General features: G+C 31.7%; 3 protein-coding genes and 1 long non-coding RNA gene across 4 annotated transcripts; 2 read left to right on the top strand and 2 right to left on the bottom strand.

Moving 5' to 3' along the window:
- Positions 1-8: 8 nt before the first annotated feature.
- On the bottom strand, positions 9-3,023 carry LOC108741395 (tRNA (cytosine(34)-C(5))-methyltransferase). Its single transcript, XM_025975900.1, has 12 exons — positions 2,870-3,023; positions 2,745-2,819; positions 2,488-2,687; positions 2,252-2,429; positions 1,955-2,194; positions 1,760-1,872; positions 1,515-1,702; positions 1,312-1,456; positions 814-1,260; positions 558-724; positions 239-397; positions 9-159 (listed from the first exon to the last, which is right to left on the bottom strand). Exons 1-12 carry the CDS (start codon positions 2,900-2,902, stop codon positions 62-64), a joined length of 2,043 nt encoding a protein of 680 aa, XP_025831685.1. The 5' UTR covers positions 2,903-3,023; the 3' UTR covers positions 9-61.
- A 130-nt stretch (positions 3,024-3,153) lies between these two features.
- LOC108741363 (bromodomain adjacent to zinc finger domain protein 1A) lies at positions 3,154-11,496 on the top strand. Its single transcript, XM_025975901.1, has 15 exons — positions 3,154-3,523; positions 3,712-4,059; positions 4,119-4,716; positions 4,812-4,982; positions 5,045-5,150; positions 5,222-5,417; positions 5,737-6,932; positions 7,282-7,500; positions 7,718-7,980; positions 8,074-8,215; positions 8,829-9,011; positions 9,170-9,316; positions 10,481-10,641; positions 10,699-10,862; positions 11,331-11,496. Exons 1-15 carry the CDS (start codon positions 3,411-3,413, stop codon positions 11,464-11,466), a joined length of 4,143 nt encoding a protein of 1,380 aa, XP_025831686.1. The 5' UTR covers positions 3,154-3,410; the 3' UTR covers positions 11,467-11,496.
- A 353-nt stretch (positions 11,497-11,849) lies between these two features.
- LOC108741372 (ATP synthase subunit b, mitochondrial-like) lies at positions 11,850-13,373 on the bottom strand. The gene is made up of 2 exons (XM_018476173.2): positions 12,587-13,373; positions 11,850-12,078 (listed from the first exon to the last, which is right to left on the bottom strand). The coding sequence occupies exons 1-2, from the start codon at positions 13,214-13,216 to the stop codon at positions 11,920-11,922; spliced, it is 789 nt and encodes a 262-aa protein (XP_018331675.1). The 5' UTR covers positions 13,217-13,373; the 3' UTR covers positions 11,850-11,919.
- Positions 13,374-13,897: 524 nt separating this feature from the next.
- On the top strand, positions 13,898-20,821 carry LOC112904836. Its single transcript, XR_003231406.1, has 6 exons — positions 13,898-14,083; positions 18,866-19,078; positions 19,444-19,570; positions 19,895-20,007; positions 20,277-20,388; positions 20,729-20,821. It is a non-coding gene; the product is annotated as an uncharacterized LOC112904836 (long non-coding RNA).
- Positions 20,822-22,978: the final 2,157 nt, after the last annotated feature.

Genomic DNA, 22,978 nt, shown 5'->3' with positions numbered 1-22,978 from the left:
ATTCCTTGATACGATCCTTTGTTTTAATAATTGTATTAAAATAATTACAAAACATATGTTCCTATTTTACTTCCGTTTCTGTCTTTTCGTCCAAGCATACGGCTTCTGTTGCTATTTCTGAAACCTCTTCACGTTCTTCTTTCTTAAATTTATTGACTTCTATAAAGAATTGGCATCGTTACTAATATAAACTACATTCACATGTTGAAATTTATCATAATATTCATTTTATATTTACCATATTTAGAAGTATCTTCTCCTAATAACCGTAACAAGTGAATAGTATTGGGTATCGAAGTGTAAACTCGAAATGTGTTGACCCCCCGCCAACCACTAATATGTAATGTCAAATGATCATTTTCATTGTCTGTGTATATTAAAACACAGCTTCCGGGTGCTAATTTAAAACAAAAATAATTAATATTGTATTGTATTATTAAAAAGTAAAACAGAAACCACTTTTTCAATTTTGTTTTTGCTTATCAACTTTTTAAACAATGAAAAAAGTGGAAGCACCTTAGTGTTTCATAACGATTCATAAAATACAAAATAATTACCCAAATCTTTTAATTGTTCTTGTAATGGCTCAGTCAAAGTAGTTGTTGGGGTGGGATTATTTGGATCGTTATTTAACAAAAGTTTCACCAAATCCACTTTGGTAATTTGAATTTTGCGCTTGGGCCCAATTAAATTAAAAACACTTTCTAACCCTTCCTGGGCTAACCTGTTGAAAAATCCAGTAAGATTTTTTACTCTTGGGATACCTAGTACGAGCTGTTAATTTGATACTTAAAAAATAAGATAAAAAAATACCTAAAAGCACATGTCATGTTCCTGTTGTCTGACCTGACAAATAAGCGTACTCCAGTGTTAATAAATTTGATATTTTTCTGATTTTTGAGTACTAGTTCCCTCATTGGTATGGAAGTCAAATAAATATTTTTCTTTTTACCAGTGTGACATCTAGTCAATAAACCTTTAGGATCAAATTTATCTGATATATCGTAATACGATTTAATATCGGGCCACACGGTTTCATCGTCCCCAAAAAATACGAAAGGGTCTTCTTTAAAGCCGGAATATTTCGCTCTTTTTCGAGGAGGAAGCTTTTCTTGTTTTTTACGTTTATTATCATCTTTACTCTGCGACTCGTCTTTTTCATCGTCTTCCTTTTCTTGATTATTTTTTAATGGTTTAACTTTTTCCAATACTGCAACGAAAAATGCTCCAGTGTTTTGTTGATGAGGTAAAATACGAATACTAAAATCAAAATTATAGAACAGTTTGTTTTTAGAAAACTTAAGTTATTACCATCTATGAAGATTATATTTCTCTCTGTCTTCTGGTTTTGGAGGAAACATTTGTGGTCTTATAACAGTTACCCACTTTCTTGGCACTTCTTCAAAATTTTCATAAAATTCAAGATCTCTACTTCCAACAAGCCAATTTTCTAAACCTAAGATTGATTGTTACCAATTACTATTATGTTTAGTTTTCTTTGTGAAAACATTTACCTTGTGTAAATTTTAGGCCAGGAAGTGCATTACTAACATCAACTAATTGCAAAGAACAGTCTGATTCAGCCAATAATCTATGAATAACTGCTTCATTTTCTAAAGGATTTAATGAACATGTTGAATAAACTAAACGTCCTCCAACAGCTAAAAGTTCAGCTCCTCTTTTTAAAATTCTCCATTGAACTCTTAAACACAGTAAAATAAGAACATTTTTAGTAGTTTTTCAAATTAAAATAAAATACCCATGCTGATTTAAGCCATTAGCAGGAGTCCACTTCATCCAAATATCTGGATTTTTTCTCATAGTTCCATCTCCAGAACATGGTACATCACACAAAATTCTATCAAACTGAACCTAAAATCAACTTTATGTAAAAAATGTGTCCTTCAAGAATGTCTGCTTAAAGCATCCTAAAACGATTTTTTTTTAAACATACCATGTCTTCACAACCATCTTCCTTATCTAAATAAAAATTAGGAAGAATGGCACTGTCATGATTGATTATAGCTATACATGGGGAATTTAATCGTTTTGCTTGATGGACTAACATATAGCACCTCTTATTGTCAATATCATTAGCAACAACATAACCACTTGGTATCAACTCCTCTCCTGCATGTAGCATTTCTATTAACTGAGCTGTTTTGGAACCTGGAGCAGCACACATATCAAGAACCTAAAACTTATTTTTGTAAAGAAAGAATATTATAATCATTCATTTGACTTTTAATACCTTATGGTGAGGCTTAACTTGTAATAGGAGAGGGGGTATCATGCTAACAGTCTCCTGTCGAGATATAGTGCCATTTTCTGTTTCAGTTATAAGATAATTATGAAGCTTGTTATAATTTTCATTTCGCCTTATATCTTTCCTACTAAGTTCTAACTGCCATGCTAACTTGTCTGGGTACCTAACAATTCATGTGCACATATTATTTTTACTTACAATAGGAATTTAATTCTATTTACCAAGGCAAGGGAAATATTTTCGATTGTGTTTGCCCTTCAACAGAATGATTGAGATAGTCATTAAGAAATTGTTTTTCCACTATTTCCAGCATTCGTTTAGACTCATCTTTTGATGCTGTAATTCTGAAAGTCGATGGCAAATCTGTTTTTAAAACATTTAAGAAACTGTCCCACTCTTGTTCTGTACATATCTTCTGAGTCTGAATAATAATTGACAATTTGTATTAATTCACCAAAAACAAGTACTCCGACATTACCTGATAATATTTAACAAATTTCTCATTTTCTTTAACAATATTTTCATAGGCTCTTCTTTCTAAATTCTGCTTTGGCTACAATATATCCTTAGGAGTAATTATACAATACATTTCTAATTTATTACCTTTTGTTGTTTACGAAATCTTCTTCTGGCCATAATTGTTTTGGAGATTATTACACTTCTTAAAATACAAAATTATTAATTCATAAAATATTATAAAAATAATTTTAGGTTATTTCAACATTTTTATTGAATTCCTAACCTCACTAATTTCATAGATCATAGTACAAAGATGAACCCATAGGTGGGTCTTATTAATCAATCATTCTATATAACCATAGACTCATGATTCTCCTTAGTAGCTGTAGTTTTTTAAATCCTCATCACCTGCTTTAAGGCCTGTATGCGCAGGTCTGACATCTGACATTTTCTGTCAATTCACTTTGAAGCCGCGAGTAACTGTCGGAAGTACAGTTGAAATTATTATGAAATTACGTTTTAAATGTCAATTTTTATTGTGTGTATATTGACGATCACTAAAACCGCATATTAGGCCCTAATGTCTTTTGGTATGCATTACAATTGCATGAACAGTGTAAACCTTCTGTGAAGTGTAATTTTCCCAATTGCAAGTTTTCCCTCCAAAGAGGTTACAGCTTGTAAAATGCCTTTGCTCAAGAAGAAGCCGTTCGAAAAAGTGTCTTTGTCTGATTATCCAAATGACAATGAACTTGTTTATTACTGTGAAATTACCGGAGAGATATTTCGAGATTATGAGTAAGTACCTTTTGTTGTATCCTTAAGAGATACGTATCTTCGTATCTGTTACGATCTCTTACGCACGTTTTCTACTAACGGCTTTTAATGTCCCTGAAATTATAAAAGCCAAATAAATTCACCTAATGATGGTGTCTTATTTCTATTTATCTGTTTTTGACACACTACATTAAAAGGAAATGTTTTAGGCAATTTTGTGATAGAATTATTCTTTGTAATTCAATGGTCTGGACATGTTCATTGACTGGAAAGACAGGATTCACATACAAAGAGGCCTTAGAAAGTGAAGAAAATGCAAAAAAATGTCTCAAGGAGTTTAGCCCTCATCTTAAAGTTCCATTACTATACATAATCACAAAAACTAAAAGGACTGCTTTTGGTGATATGGTAGAAGATGTATTTACGTTTATTAAGGACAGGTATTTCATAGGAGAAAATGTTGAAGCTTTATTTTCTGGTTCAAAATGGAAAGAATCTCATGTGTTGCAAGTTATTGCTCCCACAGCAGAAGAAATAAATGCTTATCAAAAAAATGGGTAACTTAGCATTAATACCTTTTTTGCTGTATTCTATCAGAAATCATAATTTTTTGTAGACAAAATAATACAAGTAAGCATTTGCCAGCTTCTCTTTATCGATATGAAGTAGAACAATTTGACAGTGATAATGAAGATGTTTGTGAAATAAAAGTGGTTAGCTATGACCAAATTAAAAGAAAGAAAGGTGTGTATACTCGAGATAAAAATAAAATTTTCATTAAGTACCATACTGAGCAAAGTAGCAATGGATTTTGGGTGGTAAAAGACACTACAAAAATGCAGTATGATCTTAATAAAGTAAGGTTTGATAAAATTTTTGCTGGACCTATGCCTAATTTTGAAGCATCAAAACCTTATAAAAATCCAGAAGGTACAAAAAAGGTAAAACAAGAAACACTAGCAAAGTTCCTTACCAAAAATAATATTGTTCAAAATACTGGACAGAAGAATAAAGAAAATAAAAGTAATAACATTTTGGAAGTTATGAGGCAAAAGGAGGAGCAATTCAAGAAAATGAAGGAAGATCTTAAACAGAAGAAAGCTGAACAGAAACAAGCTGAGAAATTGAAGAAGAAGGAAGAAAATATGAAAATGGCACTTATAGTAAAAGACTGGTACAAACTTAAAGAAGATTTAGAATTACAAGATCATAAGGTAATTATTTTAAAATTATACGTTTTGTAGTCTTTTATTTCATTTCAGTAATTTAAACAATTATTTCAAGTGTATTATTACATTTACTATTATAGAAATTACCGCTTCCAACACCAGTAATAACAAAAGTACCTGCAAAGTACCTAGGCGATGTATTAAATGTTATAGAATTTGCACACTCATTTAGTAAACAGTTGTGTACAAAAAAATTTTTCCCATACGGTATTACGTTTGAATTAATGGAAAGGGCACTTGTGGAAAAAGAGGTGATATTTTCAGAATAAAATGTTTTTTTATTTGATAAATATGCACATTTTATCTTTAACAGGTGGCTGGACCACTTACAGATTTAATTCAGATGCTTCTTACAGCAATTTTTAGTCTTCAAGATGAGGAGGCATCTCAATACAAAATTAGTGCTGAGCATATGTCAGGTATGAAAACCTAGTTTACAGTTACTGATTTTGCCCTTTTTTTATACTTATGGTAATTTGTTTATTATTAGAAGTGAAAGATAAAGATTGGCAAGACAACTTAAATCTAACGAAAGCAACCACTTTGGCAACAGTGGCTTCAAATTGGAGTTCTAAACATCAGGGTCTACCTCTCAATCGCTTACCTCTTTATTCCTTAACCACATCAGAAATTTTAAGGCTTCATTTGTTAGCTTCTGGGGCACGTATAAACGAAACAGGAGCAAGGTAACAACTGCTAATTTATTGTGTAAGACAAAATTCAACTTTCAAATAATAGAATTATAACATTAGAAAATAAATTTAGAGTAATTTCAAAATTGCCTATAGTCCTCTGTAATACCTATGTTTAATGGCGTATTTTTCAAATTCCATTTTATTTGCTTTTAGATATAAAATAAATACATTTATTTATACTTGTATACTTTAAAGGTTCTGTTTTTAGAATATCTGTATAAAAATGTATATAAGGAATATCAGAATTCGACTTTTGATTTATTAATTTCATTTTATATACATATATGCGTACATACTCGATCATTTGTAGATGGCGTTTTCAACAAAGAGGTGGTTATACTAGTGAAGACGACCCTGGTTTGTATCTACGTCTCCATCATCCACATATTCTGAGAGCGTTAGCTCATAACAGTGTAAATCAACTTGCAATTGGTGATAAAGTGAAAATCATTAACTGTTTAGTCGATCAGATTTTAACATATGCGGACATTCGGGACGAGATCGACGAACGTTTAGAAAAATCGCGTCAGGCGAAAATGGACCTGAAAGCAGCTCAAACAGCGGAAAAAAAACGGGAACATGAGTTTTTAACTGAATGTCTCAAAATAAAACGTGACGGACGTAAGGACAAACGTGATGTGACAGGTGACTTGGACAAACTTGAAAAAGAAGCCGAACGTTGTAAAGGTGAATATTTGAAGAAGATAAGAAAACTCGTAAAGATTGCAACGGAACACCAGATATTACTTGGGTATGACCGCTCTTATCGTCGCTACCTCAAATTCGAATCATTGCCCGGTATTTTCGTTGAATTTGATGAACCGAACGCTGGAAAGTGTTTAAACGACATAGTACAACAACATCCGGCCCTTATCGACGTTGAACCCAAAGACATGGCAGACTGCTTGCGAAAAATGCGCGAAAACGAAATCGATAAACCTCGCCTCAATGGTCTTCATGAAGAGGATGTTCAAAAATGTCAGGATCTTTTACTTTGTTCCGCTGATCCTTCCACTTGTTTGGTACACTCCACTGTAGTTGAACGTCAACGTTGGGGTTTTTACCATACAGAAGAACAGTTGAATGCCCTTCTTGTGTCTTTAAACCGCCGAGGTATTCGAGAGAATGAACTGTTTCAAGTGTTGAACCTACAGAAGGATTACCTGTTGGATTTGATTTCGCAAACACCAGTTAATCATTTCAATAAAAGTATTGTATTAGAGGAAACTGTGGAACCGAAGGTATCTACCAAACTAAGAAGCCAGAAAAAATCTCGATATGAGGATGCCAACCTGGGCTTTCCTCTATCGATGGACACTGCAGAGGTGCTTGAGGCCGCGCTCGTTGACAACATCATTGAAATGGAGGAAAAACTTTTCAGCGGAAATTTGGGTTCACTGCATGTAAAAGACCGAAACGAGTGGAGAAGTCATCTTCAGAACAAGGAATTTGACAAGTTGGATAAAGTAATTACTAGAAAGAACGAAGTCAATAGAGAAAAAGATGGTAAGGATAAAATCTTAATTACACTTAAATTGTTAAACAAGGTGTGAAAAATTAATGAAATCAACGAAATGAATTGCTGTTTCTAACATTTTTGAGTAAAACTTAAATGTTTACTTTTTTGCAAAATTGTAAAATACTTGCCTCCTATTACAATGATCGATCAAATAAGATTTTTTAATATTAATTAAATTTAATTACTCATACAGTAAAAAAGTAAATATGTAAAGAATTTTGTAAAAACAGCAGGAGGTTAGCCTCCCTGATATATTTTCGTATCATCACGAGCACTTTTCCTTTAAAAATGTCTTTTATTAAACAAATGTTTTACATTAATTTTTTTCTAATTTAGGTAGTCGATCTGGTACACCCGAGCCTCCTAAGGAATACTGTGATCCTGGTAAATTTCTGGGACCAACATTAGATATTGAATCCGAAGACTCTGATGAAGGAGGTGAAGAAGTTATGTTATGTCCCACCGAAAAATTACGAACATCAATACAAACTCTTGCAATTGCCTTAGCACAAGTAGCGCACAGCGTTGATCCCAAATATTTAAAGAAGCCCCTAGGTTGGTTGAATTTTTATTTTCAATATACATAAACATACTTGTTTATCCGTTAACAATTAATTATAGTCCTTTTTTACGTTAAAACCTAGATACTAATCTTAGGTACATTGAAGTTATAATATGAAATAAAGTAGTTTACTGAAATTCAGAAATGGAAAAACAAAATTTTAAAACAATTCTTTCCGTATTCTAATATTTAATATTACTCTGTCCTTAGGTCACGCAGACATCAAAAATTTGGAAAGCAAGAAGAAGGAATTTGATTTATTTGAGCATTGGGAAAAATCCCTGCTTTCTTCAACTAGTTATAGCCAAATTTTTCTTCACTATGGCACTCTTGATGGTTGTATTATGTGGTCCCGATCAACATTATTGGCACGTTGTCGTATTTGCAGAAGACAAAGGGATTCAGAAAATATGCTTCTTTGTGATAATTGTAATTTAGGGCATCATTTATATTGCCTCAAGCCAAAACTTAATGTAAGTTGTTTTATTGTTCAATGTGACATTTGACTTGTATAATTCTAATGATGACTAATTATTTAGTATTTTTTTTACTAATGTTATTTACAGAGCGTTCCTCAAGGTGATTGGTTCTGTGAAAAGTGTTCAAGAGAAAAAGAAAAGGAACGCAAAGAAGAAGAAGAAAAAAGGGAACCGAAAAAGAGACGCATTCTTTTTAGGGAGGCATTGGATGAAGAAGATGAAGAAGAATGTGATTTTTTAATAAAAAACAAAGATTTGAAACATAATTTTATTCCTTGATACGATCCTTTGTTTTAATAATTGTATTAAAATAATTACAAAACATATGTTCCTATTTTACTTCCGTTTCTGTCTTTTCGTCCAAGCATACGGCTTCTGTTGCTATTTCTGAAACCTCTTCACGTTCTTCTTTCTTAAATTTATTGACTTCTATAAAGAATTGGCATCGTTACTAATATAAACTACATTCACATGTTGAAATTTATCATAATATTCATTTTATATTTACCATATTTAGAAGTATCTTCTCCTAATAACCGTAACAAGTGAATAGTATTGGGTATCGAAGTGTAAACTCGAAATGTGTTGACCCCCCGCCAACCACTAATATGTAATGTCAAATGATCATTTTCATTGTCTGTGTATATTAAAACACAGCTTCCGGGTGCTAATTTAAAACAAAAATAATTAATATTGTATTGTATTATTAAAAAGTAAAACAGAAACCACTTTTTCAATTTTGTTTTTGCTTATCAANGCTTTGATCAGGGTTTGATGTTTTGCTATTGCACGCTTTTCCTTTCATTTTATGTTTATTAAAAAACATCTTTAAATATATTTTTTTGTTATTTTAGGTCACGCTATCATTGAGGTATGTCAGACATGTAAATCAGGGGGAGAACTGCTTTGTTGCGACAACTGTCCTGACATGTACCATTTAGAATGTGTAGCCCCTCCACTTCGACGCGTACCAAGAGGTCAATGGTTTTGTAGAAGATGCAAAACGAAAAAAAAGAGAGACTATGGTAAGTTTTTCGTTATTTAATACATTTATTTTACTGGAAAATCGACAGCTGCTATGTATAATTACAATTATAATTAGATTATTCAGAAAGAACTTTATTATAATAATTATATTAATAATTGAGTTGTTAATTATTTATATTATATTGTGTGTGCAAAGACGTGGACTATGCAAATGGGCGAGCAGTTCAGCCAACAGCGACAAGCTTGAGGCGCTGCGCCGCAAAGGCCCGACATATGATCCACGGATTCGCTAAGACACTGCGTAGGATCTCTGATTCCGGCTCAGAGACTGGCGACTCGATCGGTTAGTAATAAACATACGAAATGATCATTTCAGCATTCAGCTTACGTTTATCAAAATCAAGCATTCCTAATTGACAGGTCAAGTTATTGTTACGCATTCGTGTTGTACTTTTTTTCATGTAATTAGAAAATTTATGTTCGTTTCGTTTTGCATAGCCAAGTATTGTATCGTGCATTTCAGTACGTCGTTAGCACAATAAATACAAAAGGATTATTTATGTACTATATGTATTGTAGTCAGATTATATAAAAACTTTACAAATTAATAAAAAGAGCAGTATCAAGGTATTCCAAAATTTACGCAATTTCAAATGCAAGTGTTCATATTATTGTCATTGTTACTCTCATGCATTTCGTTGATTTCATGGTAAATTAGTTTCAGTGTTTTTTGCATCTTTTTTTAATTACATAAATGAATTTCCAAATGTAAATTATCACTCTGTATAAACATCTAATGGAGAAATTAGGCATTTTTATTGTTCTTATGTTAGAATGTTCCCGGTTATTAGCTTTCTTAAATAGTATGAAATGAATTAAGTAGTTAATAAAATTTCTTTCTGTCTAAAGTTTATCAATCCCTTAAACATTGCAAACATTTGTTATGGTTGTGGTTGGGCCTTTTAGTTTTAGTGTATAAATTGTTTACCTTTTTAAGCATGTTAAAGTATTACAGGGAATGCCTGATGTGCTTGTAGTATTTCTTCTGACGCATTTTATGCCCTGTGTGTTGGAACTTGCAAAGTTGCATGTTTTTTTGTACTAGGCAGTAGTTCGTACTTTCACTAATATGTAAACTTATTTAATTGAACATCTTTTAGTAAGATATAATAATATTTGCCGTTCCTTCATGGTGAAATATTATTATATCAAAGCAATTCAAATGTTTTGATTTGATGTGGGCGTTGGTGAAGTATAGTATATATACTATTTTATAAGATTCTTTGTTCACAAGTGATTCTTTTATACGTAGGAAAAGTAAATCGCTACAGAACGTAAATTATGTACTTTCTAGAAACATCAAAGATAATATTCCAAATGAAATTTGTAAATTTGGCCTTCCTTGTAAACCACTGCTTAATGATGTTTAAATAATTATAATTAAATATCGTTTACAAACGGTTTTTATTGTACATCTGACTTAATGAATTTGTTTTATCTTACTTAGATTCAGAAGAAGACCTTCCGTCAAGTAGAAGGGCAAATCGTAGAGAAACAGATTCGAGAGAAGATCTACCCCTACATAATGTTGCCTTGCAAGAACTACTATCTGATGTCTTAAAAAAAGAAGAATGCTGGCCTTTTATGGCGCCTGTTAAGAAAAACGAAGTAACTATTAATTTATTATTTGGGAAGTCATTAACTATAACTTTTTTTATCGTTAAGGTACCTGATTATTATGAAATAATTACTAAACCAATGGACTTCGGTACAATCAAATACAAACTAAACATGGGCGAATACAAGTGCGACGCAGAATTAATGGCCGATGCTGTTCTAGTTTTCGAAAATTGCAATGTATATAACGACTCTGACTCCGAAGTGGCAAAGTAAGCATAAGTTTTTTCAATTTTTCGTTTTTAAGTTTGATTTTATGTTTACAAATTGAATTAAACTAATTTTTAAAGCGAAAAGATATGTTTGACAGTTTTTTAAACTTAAATGTGGAACACACAGAAAATTAAAACTTCATTAATTGCTAGTTCTTCCCCCCCTATCAGTCACTGTGAGCATGAAATTGTACCATTGCTTCGAGTGGTCGAAATTCACTTTTGTGAACAATTTGTTTAATTACTTTCTTTGGGTTAAAAATTGTTTAAAAAATTAAATTTAAAGGAATTGTTTGTAAATAGGTATGCAACACATCGTACACTTCAGCATTGCTGATACTAACATTCATTTATCTATAACTGCTCCTGTGCTGAGAGCACTCATAATTTTTTTTATATATAATCATTTTCATTTAAATTAAATAATTTCAGTAGAAAGCAGATTATTTTCATACGTTGTTTTATTAGGTGTGGTTCAAGATTACTGAGGTTTTTCATAAAAAAAGCGAAAGATCTGGGCCTAAAATTGCCAGAAGAAATGCAAGAAGATAATGAAGATGAAGAAGACAGGCCAACGACCGCAAAAAGAAAGCGAATGAAATAACATTGCTACAATGCGAGATTTGTGATTGTTAAATGTGTACATAAAGACAGACAGACAGAAAGAGGGTGGCTGTCGCTTACTGTTTTAACTTAAAATTAATTACTCTGTTTTAGATATACATTATATACACTATTGATATTTTTCCATCATATGTAATATTGAAGTGATGCACATGATTCCTTTCCCCATATTGTTTTTTTCTTTTTTTTACCCTGTCTATTAATTTATGTAATAATATTTTTGTAGTTCATCTATTTATAGTAATTGAAATAAATTGTACATTTTTGAATTTGTGTCAAATTCCCTCTCATTCTGGAAAAACACTTGTATCGCTTATTATTTATTTATCAAAATTTATTAAGAAATAAAATACAAATTGGCGCAATTAAATTGTAAAAGAAGTTACTATAAATAATTAAGTACATGTGGGCATCACATAAAATAATATTCATTTCACAAGCCTTCGCTCTTAAGAATTTCAGGTAACGTTTGTAAACAATGGTTAATCATTTCTTGATCTTTCTCAGCAGTAAAGCTTTTTCTTACTTCTTTCTCAACCCAATCTGCTATATTTTTGCGCAAAAACAATTGTTCAACAGCTGCGAGAGCTACCTGTTAAAATATAAGAGAAATTAATAAGTAGAAAATAATATTTAAGTGTCGTCGGCTTCAAACCCATTTTAGGGCTGTATGTGTCTACATATATAGGAGGTACTATCGCGAGTTATCCAACATTATATTTCATATTAACAAATTATGGGTTCTTATACCACAAGAACAAATAAAAAAAAAGTAATGGGGAAGTGTTAGTTTGGCTTACGCTTACTTTATCAAAGTACATGTACACGTTACCAGTAGTCCTGCAGTCTTTTGTACCTTAGTTTCGAAAAGTAAGTACATAGGATAGGGATAAACGAAACTTTTATTTATTGTTATTGTGATATTTATATTATTTTATTTATATTTTGAATGATATGCTACTCAGATTAAAAGGAAATTCCAATATTTTTGAACTTCAAACGAAAAATACTTCTATACTATCACTAAATCAAGTTATAAATTTGTATGTTTAATAGTTTTCAAGAAAAACCGCTGTGACAGATAGACAGTTATAACATACCTGGTAATCTAAACGTTTTTTGACTTCTACATAAACTATATGTAGGCGCTTACGGAATTCTTGTTCGAGTTGTAATGCGACATTAAACCGTTTAGCTTCCAGTAAAAGAAGTTCGCCTTCTGCCATTTCTTGATTCTTCTGTTCCTCAGCAATTGTATCTTCATAAAACTTTTTCTCTGTTTCCCTACTGGTTTTCCAAGCATTCTCATAGTCATCTATTTCTTTGTCCATGCTTTTTGCGAAATCGGGTCCAATTTTTTTTACAATTATAATCCACAATAGCGCAAACGATATACCAACATAAAAATCATGTTCCAGCACATAATATTCTTTGCTAGCCAGGAAAGTTCCAAAAGTAAAAAGAAATGTAGGAAAGCCTGTAACTCCTGTTCTTGAATGAAATGCTAAGAAATATTCTTGGGGGATAAATCCACAAACAACTTTTCCAGGCTCTTGCCGAACTAGTCTCGGTACGTTTCTATTTGTCGCAGAAGTTTTTATAGTTGCAACCGAGCCACATAAATCTGAAAGAACATAAAATTTTTCCAATTTATCAAAGTTGCGATTTTTCATAATGGAAGGAACTTTTAAAAATCGTTTCATTATTCGTTTAGTATTAACAGCGTTCATTCTTATTAAATTAACAGAAAAATGTTGACACCTTGACGTATTAAAAAAATCATTACTGATGCATCAGTCTGTTGTGTTTTTCTTTTGTTTTCAATTGCATTTGTTAAAATATTAGTTCTTCTCCCTGCCCTGGACATTTTTACTGCTCCATTATGACGTAGTGTCGGCCATCATTCTTTTCTAATTGTTGCAGTTGTCGGCCATCATTCTTTTTCAATTGTTGTTGCATTGTTACTGATGTCGGCCATTATGGTTTTTTAATAGATGTATAGTAATCAATGATTAAAATTTAAAGGAATTGTTTGTAAATAGGTATGCAACACATCGTGCACNATACATCTGCAGATATTCTGCAAGGTACAAGTAGATTTTATTTTTATATTTACCCCAAAAATTACATGAACAAATAGTGGGTATTTTAATTTCAAAATAGTTGATGATTGTGATTCGTTGTGTCCTAATAAGTATACAAAATGTTCTTAGCTTTTATTTTGTTGAATTTTTTTAATAACTAATTTTTTTATCATGTTTTGTGAGTATTATTTTTACCATAATTTAGTGTTGCTGTTTTATTTATAAAAATATATTAATTTAAGTTGTTCAATAATTATATTAACGTAGCGTACCGTGACCTCCAGATAATTTAATCAGCTAGGCCGATGTCAATCGAATGGGATCGTACACAATGGTACATGATGATATATCGCAGTCGCTAATGTATTATCGTTGTAGTCACCTTGTTATCATCGAACGTTGTGCTTATGAAATTTGCTTTTTAATGGAATTTAATTCGGTAGCGCGAGTTTGTGCTTTCATACGTAAAATGTTGCATAGAAGGATTAACTTTTAAACAAATGAATGGACAAGGTAGGAAATAATGAATTTAATACAATCGTTATTTTGTTGCTGTAGATAAGCAGTTTTTATATCCTTTGTTCTCAGATGACTTTTTTGTCTAACATTTCAAAGTGTGATCATAATAAAATATTTTTGGTCTGATCAGTGTTATCCTAACGTAACAGTACTAAATTACCGAAACTGTTACTTAGCAATGATTATTTTTGCTATTTATCTGACCATTTTTAATTGCAATGATCAGTTCAAAGATTTTTATTAAATTATTATGGATAAGAAAACCTTTATCTACAAAATCGTTTCGGATTTGATGCCTTTTTTCCAGGAGTACGTAATTGATACTAAAGATTCAAAGTATACTTATAAAGTTCTTAAATTCTAAAATTGCAGCTATAATAATATTATAAAAAATAAGAAACATTACTGACGAAAAAACCCAAAATTATTCTTGTTTTGCAATGTTTTTTTTTGTTTAAATGCTTTCCTAATTTCAATTTCTTCAAGCAAATTGATATATTTTTGATCTTTTTTTTTAATGTTCTTTATTATTCGTTAATAATTTACATGTAATATTTATACAGGGTGTCCCAAGCAAGCGGATTTTTTTTCAATAACTAATAACTGCTTTATCGTTGAAGATTTCATAAGTTTCTTGTAAGATTATTTTTGATATTTTCAACTATAAAGCAATTATTGAAGAAACCCGTTTGCTTGGGACACCCTGTATTCTTTTTACTACTGTGATTTAGGACACTAATTAACCAAAACTGAGTGTATCTTTACAAACGATCGAATATAATTTGTTATTTATAGGGTCATAACTATTATTGTTATTATTTAATTGTTCGAAGTTCTGACTGTTTAATATATTTTTTTTAATTTTAAATCTACAATTAGCTCTCGGAAATATTTATTACTTGGGTATATGAGCTTTTCTGTCAGTGATGTTTAATAAGTTTTTTTTGACTTCCGTTTATACGCTATTATGTGCCTGTAATTTTAGATTATTCACGAACTTCCTACACTTTAAATTTATAGTATCTGTTATGTATTGATTAAAAAACATTTGTAACATAAAAGAACTGCATATTTCATTTATTTTCTCATTTACTAGTAGTACGAACCTTTAAATTTTAAAAAACATATTACGTTATGGAAATTTCTTGAAAATTGTTTTTATCTAAGTGTACTGTTCTCTTACTTCCTTACTTACTTCTTTACTAGATTACAAAAGGTTTTTCATTTGTCCATATAGATACCTAGTTATTATTTTTCTACAGTATTTCTAATAGTAGATATATTATGATTTATTTCTACATTTTAAAGAAACTTGATTCTATTGCTCCAATTGTAAAGCGGTTTGTAATCTTATCTGTTTTCGTCTTCGTTCTAATCACGGACGCTTTTTTAGCTGGACATTTCAGTAACCTTGCGTATCTGGCTCGAGAAATCTGCTGTGTGTGTATGTGTAAAATAGACACTGGAAATTGTGTATGAATTAATTTATTGAGAATCGTTTCATTGTAGGCGGACAGGAGAAGTATATTAAATAAATTTCTATCCTAATTTTTTACTGGTACAAATATTTTTTTTAGAATTGCTATTACCATTATTATACAACTAAGAGTTAAAATTCTTGAAATGAATTCATACAAAAAATTTTCGTATAGATCCCTACACAAAAATTAAACCTGAATTTCGTTAACAATTGGAAATCGCACTCAAAATCTGAAGGCGCCATTAAATTCTACGTACTTCTTTACATAATCATCCCCTTTAATAGTTGGGTAGGTAGCTTGCATCTAGTCGTAATTTAACGTGCGCTTTTTTCCGTTTTGCTCAGTATTTTTTGTTTTAACCATAAATAATTCAGTAGGGGACTTATTTGAAATCGCACTCGAAATCTGAAGGCACCATTGAATTCTGCGTACTTTTTTACATAATCATCCCCTTTAATACTTGTGTAGGTAGCTTGCATCTAATCGTAATTTAACGTGCGCTTTTTTCCGTTTTGCTCAGTATTCTTTGTTTTAACCATGAATAATTCAGTAGCGGACTTATTTGAAATCGCACTCGAAATCTGAAGGCACCATTGAATTCTGCGTACTTTTTTACATAATCATCCCCTTTAATACTTGTGTAGGTAGCTTGCATCTAATCGTAATTTAACGTGCGCTTTTTTCCGTCTACACCGTTTTCTTAATTTTAACCATAAATAATTCAGTAGCGGACTTATTTGAAATCGCACATGAAATTTGAAGGCACCATTAAATTCTACGTACTTTTTTACATTAACATCCCTTTTTATACTTGTGTAGGTACCTTGCATCTAATCGTAATTTAACGTGCGCTTTTTTCCGTCTACACCGTTTTCTTAATTTTAACCATAAATAATTCAGTAGCGGACTTATTTGAAATCGCACATGAAATCTGAAGGCACCATTAAATTCTACGTACTTTTTTACATTAACATCCCTTTTTATACTTGTGTAGGTACCTTGCATCTAATCGTAATTTAACGTGCGCTTTTTTCCGTCTACACCGTTTTCTTAATTTTAACCATAAATAATTCAGTAGCGGACTTATTTGAAATCGCACATGAAATCTGAAGGCACCATTAAATTCTACGTACTTTTTTACATTAACATCCCTTTTTATACTTGTGTAGGTACCTTGCATCTAATCGTAATTTAACGTGCGCTTTTTTCCGTCTACACCGTTTTCTTAATTTTAACCATAAATAATTCAGTAGCGGACTTATTTGAAATCGCACATGAAATCTGAAGGCACCATTAAATTCTACGTACTTTTTTACATTAACATCCCTTTTTATACTTGTGTAGGTACCTTGCATCTAATCGTAATTTAACGTGCGCTTTTTTCCGTCTACACCGTTTTCTTAATTTTAACCATAAATAATTCAGTAGCGGACTTATTTGAAATCGCACATGAAATCTGAAGGCACCATTAAATTCTACGTACTTTTTTACATTAACATCCCTTTTTATACTTGTGTAGGTACCTTGCATCTAATCGTAATTTAACGTGCGCTTTTTTCCGTCTACACCGTTTTCTTAATTTTAACCATAAATAATTCAGTAGCGGACTTATTTGAAATCGCACATGAAATCTGAAGGCACCATTAAATTCTACGTACTTTTTTACATTAACATCCCTTTTTATACTTGTGTAGGTACCTTGCATCTAATCGTAATTTAACGTGCGCTTTTTTCCGTCTACACCGTTTTCTTAATTTTAACCATAAATAATTCAGTAGCGGACTTATTTGAAATCGCACATGAAATCTGAAGGCACCATTAAATTCTACGTACTTTTTTACATTAACATCCCTTTTTATACTTGTGTAGGTACCTTGCATCTAATCGTAATTTAACGTGCGCTTTTTTCCGTCTACACCGTTTTCTTAATTTTAACCATAAATAATTCAGTAGCGGACTTATTTGAAATCGCACATGAAATCTGAAGGCACCATTAAATTCTACGTACTTTTTTACATTAACATCCCTTTTTATACTTGTGTAGGTACCTTGCATCTAATCGTAATTTAACGTGCGCTTTTTTCCGTCTACACCGTTTTCTTAATTTTAACCATAAATAATTCAGTAGCGGACTTATTTGAAATCGCACATGAAATCTGAAGGCACCATTAAATTCTACGTACTTTTTTACATTAACATCCCTTTTTATACTTGTGTAGGTACCTTGCATCTAATCGTAATTTAACGTGCGCTTTTTTCCGTCTACACCGTTTTCTTAATTTTAACCATAAATAATTCAGTAGCGGACTTATTTGAAATCGCACATGAAATCTGAAGGCACCATTAAATTCTACGTACTTTTTTACATTAACATCCCTTTTTATACTTGTGTAGGTACCTTGCATCTAATCGTAATTTAACGTGCGCTTTTTTCCGTCTACACCGTTTTCTTAATTTTAACCATAAATAATTCAGTAGCGGACTTATTTGAAATCGCACATGAAATCTGAAGGCACCATTAAATTCTACGTACTTTTTTACATTAACATCCCTTTTTATACTTGTGTAGGTACCTTGCATCTAATCGTAATTTAACGTGCGCTTTTTTCCGTCTACACCGTTTTCTTAATTTTAACCATAAATAATTCAGTAGCGGACTTATTTGAAATCGCACATGAAATCTGAAGGCACCATTAAATTCTACGTACTTTTTTACATTAACATCCCTTTTTATACTTGTGTAGGTACCTTGCATCTAATCGTAATTTAACGTGCGCTTTTTTCCGTCTACACCGTTTTCTTAATTTTAACCATAAATAATTCAGTAGCGGACTTATTTGAAATCGCACATGAAATCTGAAGGCACCATTAAATTCTACGTACTTTTTTACATTAACATCCCTTTTTATACTTGTGTAGGTACCTTGCATCTAATCGTAATTTAACGTGCGCTTTTTTCCGTCTACACCGTTTTCTTAATTTTAACCATAAATAATTCAGTAGCGGACTTATTTGAAATCGCACATGAAATCTGAAGGCACCATTAAATTCTACGTACTTTTTTACATTAACATCCCTTTTTATACTTGTGTAGGTACCTTGCATCTAATCGTAATTTAACGTGCGCTTTTTTCCGTCTACACCGTTTTCTTAATTTTAACCATAAATAATACAGTAGCGGACTTATTTGAAATCGCACTGGAAAGCTGAAGGCACCATTAAATTCTTCCTACTTTTTTACATAATCATCCCTTTTCTCTACATTAGGCTTATTTTTATATTATTTTCTTTTTAGTAACCAGAGTTTGAAATCGATACAAGCCAGAGCAGCAGACGTTGTGAAACTTCCCAGTGTCAATAATGGATTAATCGGACCCAATGGAGATATGCAAATTACAGGTCATCGAGTCTTCCGCACTACCAGGACTTCATTGGACATTGACAAGGGAAGAATCGAGGCTTAGTCCAATCAGCCCGTTTCATCCAAAACAAGGAAGATCAATGTATGGTATGTATTAATATATTTTATTCTTACTTCTTCTTTTCTTTCCTTTTACTTGGGTTAAACCTTTGTCTTAGAATTCTTTTAACTTTCTTTAACATTATTTGTCTTTTGTTTTTTTTTTTTTAATTTCTTTCTTTTTCTTAAAGCACTGTTTTTATTTTCATTGATTTGAAAGAATTTTGTTTTAATTTTCAAGTGTTCACTCTTTTTGCATTCACCTCAGGACTCAAAACTGTATTTGTTTAATTTATTAAAGCTTGTGTTTCATCTTTTATTTCTTTTGGTTTAATTTAATGCTTTTCTTCAAAACTGTTTTTGTATTAATTCTATAATTCACGTACTAAACTTTAACTTAAATATATTTTTAGTCTTTAAGGCAGGACGTTGGAATAAGAATGCGCCCTGAAATCTACAAAACTACCCAGGACTAAAGATGAAAATCGAACTTATTAAAGATCTAAAGTCAACTAAAGCATCACTCGCAGGAATTGATATGTAAGTACATATTACCTATATATTCATAGGTAGATAGTAGATACAGTTGATTAAAATTACAGTTAAAAAACAATCACTGAATTTTAGCTAAATTAATTTTTACTTTCTCTTTGTTCACTTTAAGGATTTTTCTCAAAATGTATCTTCTGTCTAATTTCTTGTAGCCCCTCTAGATGTGTTTACTTTCAAAACTCCCTTCCTTTCATTTAATTTTACCTTTATTTAAATCCTTTCTCTTTTACATTAAGTATTTTTAACCTTTCCTTTTCTGAATTCTTATATTGGATTTTAACTTGAATATTTTCTTTCTTTTTAATTATCAAGGCAAGACTTTGAAACGAGATCCCGTAATGTGCAAAATAACCCAGGATTAGTGACGGACATCGAATCTATTAGAGATCTGGAATCAACTAAGCTTCAAGACCAGGAATCGACATGTAAGTATACATATATAATATATTTATTGGCACACACACTTGATTAAAATTACAGTTAAAACGTATTCGTAAAACTAAAATTAGAATCAACTTATTCAATCAATTTATTGGAGCTACATTTAAATACATTTACTTTCAAAACTCCTTTCCTTTCCTTTAATTTTAAATTTATTTAAAACTTTTTCTTTTACACTAAGACATTTTAATCATTCCTTTCTTTTAATTCATACACTGGACTTGAACTTAAATACTTTTTAATTATTTTCAAGGCAGAACCGTGGGACAAAACCATGTCCCGCAATCTGTCCAAAAGACTAGAAATGGGCATCGAACCTATAGGAGATGCTGAGTCAAGTAAGCATCACGAGGAGGAATTGACATGTAAGTATATATTATATAATCATAGGCAGGTAGAGTTGATTAAAATTACATTCAAGACGTATATTACTACTTGTAAAACTAAAATTATAATCGACTCTTATCAAATAATCACTCAGTTTTACTTAAGTTAATTTATATGTATTTTCTCAAAGTGTATCTTTTGTTTACATCCTGAAGCTACACTTAGATGTATTAACTTTCAATACTTTCTAAACTCCCTTCCTTTCGTTTAATTTCAAGTTTATTTAAAACTTTTTATTTACATTGAGACTTTCTTTAATCTATCCTTTTTTTAAATTTTTATGCTGGACTTGGACTTAAATATTTTCTATCTTTTTAGTTATCCAGGCAAAAAATTGGGACAAGACTGAGTCTTGTAATCTGCAAAACTGCCCAGGATTAAAGATGGGCATCGAACCTGTTGGAGATGAAGAGTCAACCATGGATCAGGAATTAGCAAGTAAGTTTATATTAAATATTCATAGGCGTAGGTTGATTAAAATTACAATTAATACGTATATTGCTATTTGTAAAACTAAAATTAGAATTGACTTTTATCAAATAATCACTCAATTTTACTTAAGTTAATTTATACTTTCTTTTTTTTCACTTTAGGTCATTTTCTCAAAATGTATCTTTTGTTTATTTCTTTGCAACTACACTTAGATGTATTTACCTTCAATACTTTCAAAACTTCCTTCCTTTCATTTAACTTTAAGTTAATTTAAAACCTTTTCTTTTACAATAAGGCGTTTTTGCATCTATCCATTTTCTAAATCCTTTCTTGTACTTGAACTTAAATATTTTCTCTCTTTTTAGTTATCAAGGCAGAGCATTGGGACAAGGCTGAGTCCTGCAATCTGCAAAACTGCCCAGAATTAAAGATGAGCATCGAGCATATTGGCTATGTGTATTCAACTAAGGCTGATTATATAATCAGGAATTGGCATGTAAGTATATATTAATTATTCATAGGCATAGGTTGATTAAAATTACAGTTAATACGTATGTTACTATTTGTAAAACTAAAATAACCACTCAATTTTACTTAAGTTAATTTATACTGTCTTTTTTTCCACATTAGGACTTTTTTCTCAAAATGTATGTTTTGTTGAACCTACACTTACATGTATTTACTTTCAATACTCTCAAAACTCCCTTCCTTTCATTTAATTTTAAGTTTATTTAAAACTTTTTATTTTACATTGAGGTGCTCTTTAATCTATCCTTTTTTTAAATTCTTATCCTTGACTTGAACTTAAATATTTTCCCTTTTTAGTTATCAATGCATAACTGAGTCCTGCAATCTACAAAACTTCCCAGGATTAAAGATGGTCATGGAACCTGTTGGAGATGAGGAGTAAACTAAGGATTAGGAATTGGCATGTAAGTATATATTATATATTCATAGACAGGTATAATTGATTAAAATGGTAGTTAAAAGATATGTTACTATTTGCTAACTAAAATTGGAATCGACTAATATATTATCACTCAACTTTGATTCTTGATTAACTATTATACTTAAATTTTGGCGATTTTGAATTCAATTTTATTATAACTGCCATAAATTATATTTTGTTCTTTATGTAAGTAATTACTTACCTTAAACTTATTCGCAAAACTTTCTTTTAAATTATTATCTTTAGTTAAATTCATTTTACTTTCCTTTTCTTCTCGAACTGTATCTTTTGTCTAACTTGCGGTGCCTACATTAATAGTATTTACCTTTAAAAACTTCCTTCCCTTTATTTAAAACCTTTTCAATTAAAACACTTTTTAATTTTTTCTGTTTTTCTATTCTAGTAGTGAAATTTAACTTAAATCTTTTCTTTCTGTTTAGTTATCAAGACAACATTTTGAGACCAGCCAGATATCCCCAATGTAGAAAACAACCCAGGACCGGGTATGGACATGTAATCCTTTTGGAGTCGGCTAAGGCATCATTATCATCGCAGGAGTGCATCAGGACCACTACAACATCGTTGGACATCGAGGGAACGAATCAGCGGACTCCGGGATCCGAAGACTTCCAGTCCGAACACTTCAGGGTTGGAAGACGTCGAATTCCAGAACATCCAGGTACGAAAACTTCGAACTTCGTAGATTTCGAAGTTCGAAGATCGCAGGGTGCGGAGGCCTCGGAATTGGTCAGTCTGCGGAATTCAAAGACTTCGGGATAAGAAGTCTTTGCACTTCAGGTTCAACTCTGATAGTGCGAAACTGCTTATCTCGAATCTTTAAACTTCACAGTCTCACCAATTTCGAAAATTTCGTACCTTGAGATCTTTAAACTTCTAAATCTTTGAAATTCGACGTTTTCGCACCAGGAATCCTGAAATTCGAAAACTTCTAAACCCGAAGCGTTGAGGACAAGGCCTGTATGGCAGGCCGGTCACAGGGGAGGGCACCCGGGGATCGCCCCGGGTGCAGGACGCGGGGAGGGGCGTTACGGCTCCTAAAGGGGTCTGGGGACGGGAGGTGGCACCCGGTGATAACCCCGGGTGCAGGACGTGGGGTGGCACCCGGGGATCGCCTCGGGTGCAGGACGCGAGGTGGCACCCGGGGATCGCCTCGGGTGCAGGACGCG

Source organism: Agrilus planipennis, unplaced genomic scaffold, assembly GCF_000699045.2.
Source record: "Agrilus planipennis isolate EAB-ADULT unplaced genomic scaffold, Apla_2.0 scaffold270, whole genome shotgun sequence".
Lineage (NCBI taxonomy): Eukaryota > Metazoa > Arthropoda > Insecta > Coleoptera > Buprestidae > Agrilus > Agrilus planipennis.
The sequence above is the reverse complement of the archived record's forward strand: the minus strand, read 5'-3'. Positions and strand labels throughout refer to the sequence as shown.

Bases quoted from the DNA above. Each gene is read 5' to 3' on its own strand.
- LOC108741395 (XM_025975900.1), bottom strand. From the start codon at position 2,902: ATGGCCAGAAGAAGATTTCGTAAACAACAAAAG. The intron at 2,820-2,869 runs GTAATAAATTAG...GATATATTGTAG, and splicing joins GATTTCGTAAACAACAAAAG to CCAAAGCAGAATTTAGAAAG. The intron at 725-813 runs GTATTTTTTTAT...ATTTTTCAACAG, and splicing joins AACATGACATGTGCTTTTAG to GTTAGCCCAGGAAGGGTTAG.
- LOC108741363 (XM_025975901.1), top strand. From the start codon at position 3,411: ATGCCTTTGCTCAAGAAGAAGCCGTTCGAAAAAGTGTCTTTGTCTGAT. The intron at 3,524-3,711 runs GTAAGTACCTTT...GAAATGTTTTAG, and splicing joins GAGATATTTCGAGATTATGA to GCAATTTTGTGATAGAATTA. The intron at 4,983-5,044 runs GTGATATTTTCA...TATCTTTAACAG, and splicing joins GGGCACTTGTGGAAAAAGAG to GTGGCTGGACCACTTACAGA.
- LOC108741372 (XM_018476173.2), bottom strand. From the start codon at position 13,216: ATGAACGCTGTTAATACTAAACGAATAATGAAACGATTTTTAAAAGTT. The intron at 12,079-12,586 runs GTATGTTATAAC...ATATTTTAACAG, and splicing joins AAAAACGTTTAGATTACCAG to GTAGCTCTCGCAGCTGTTGA.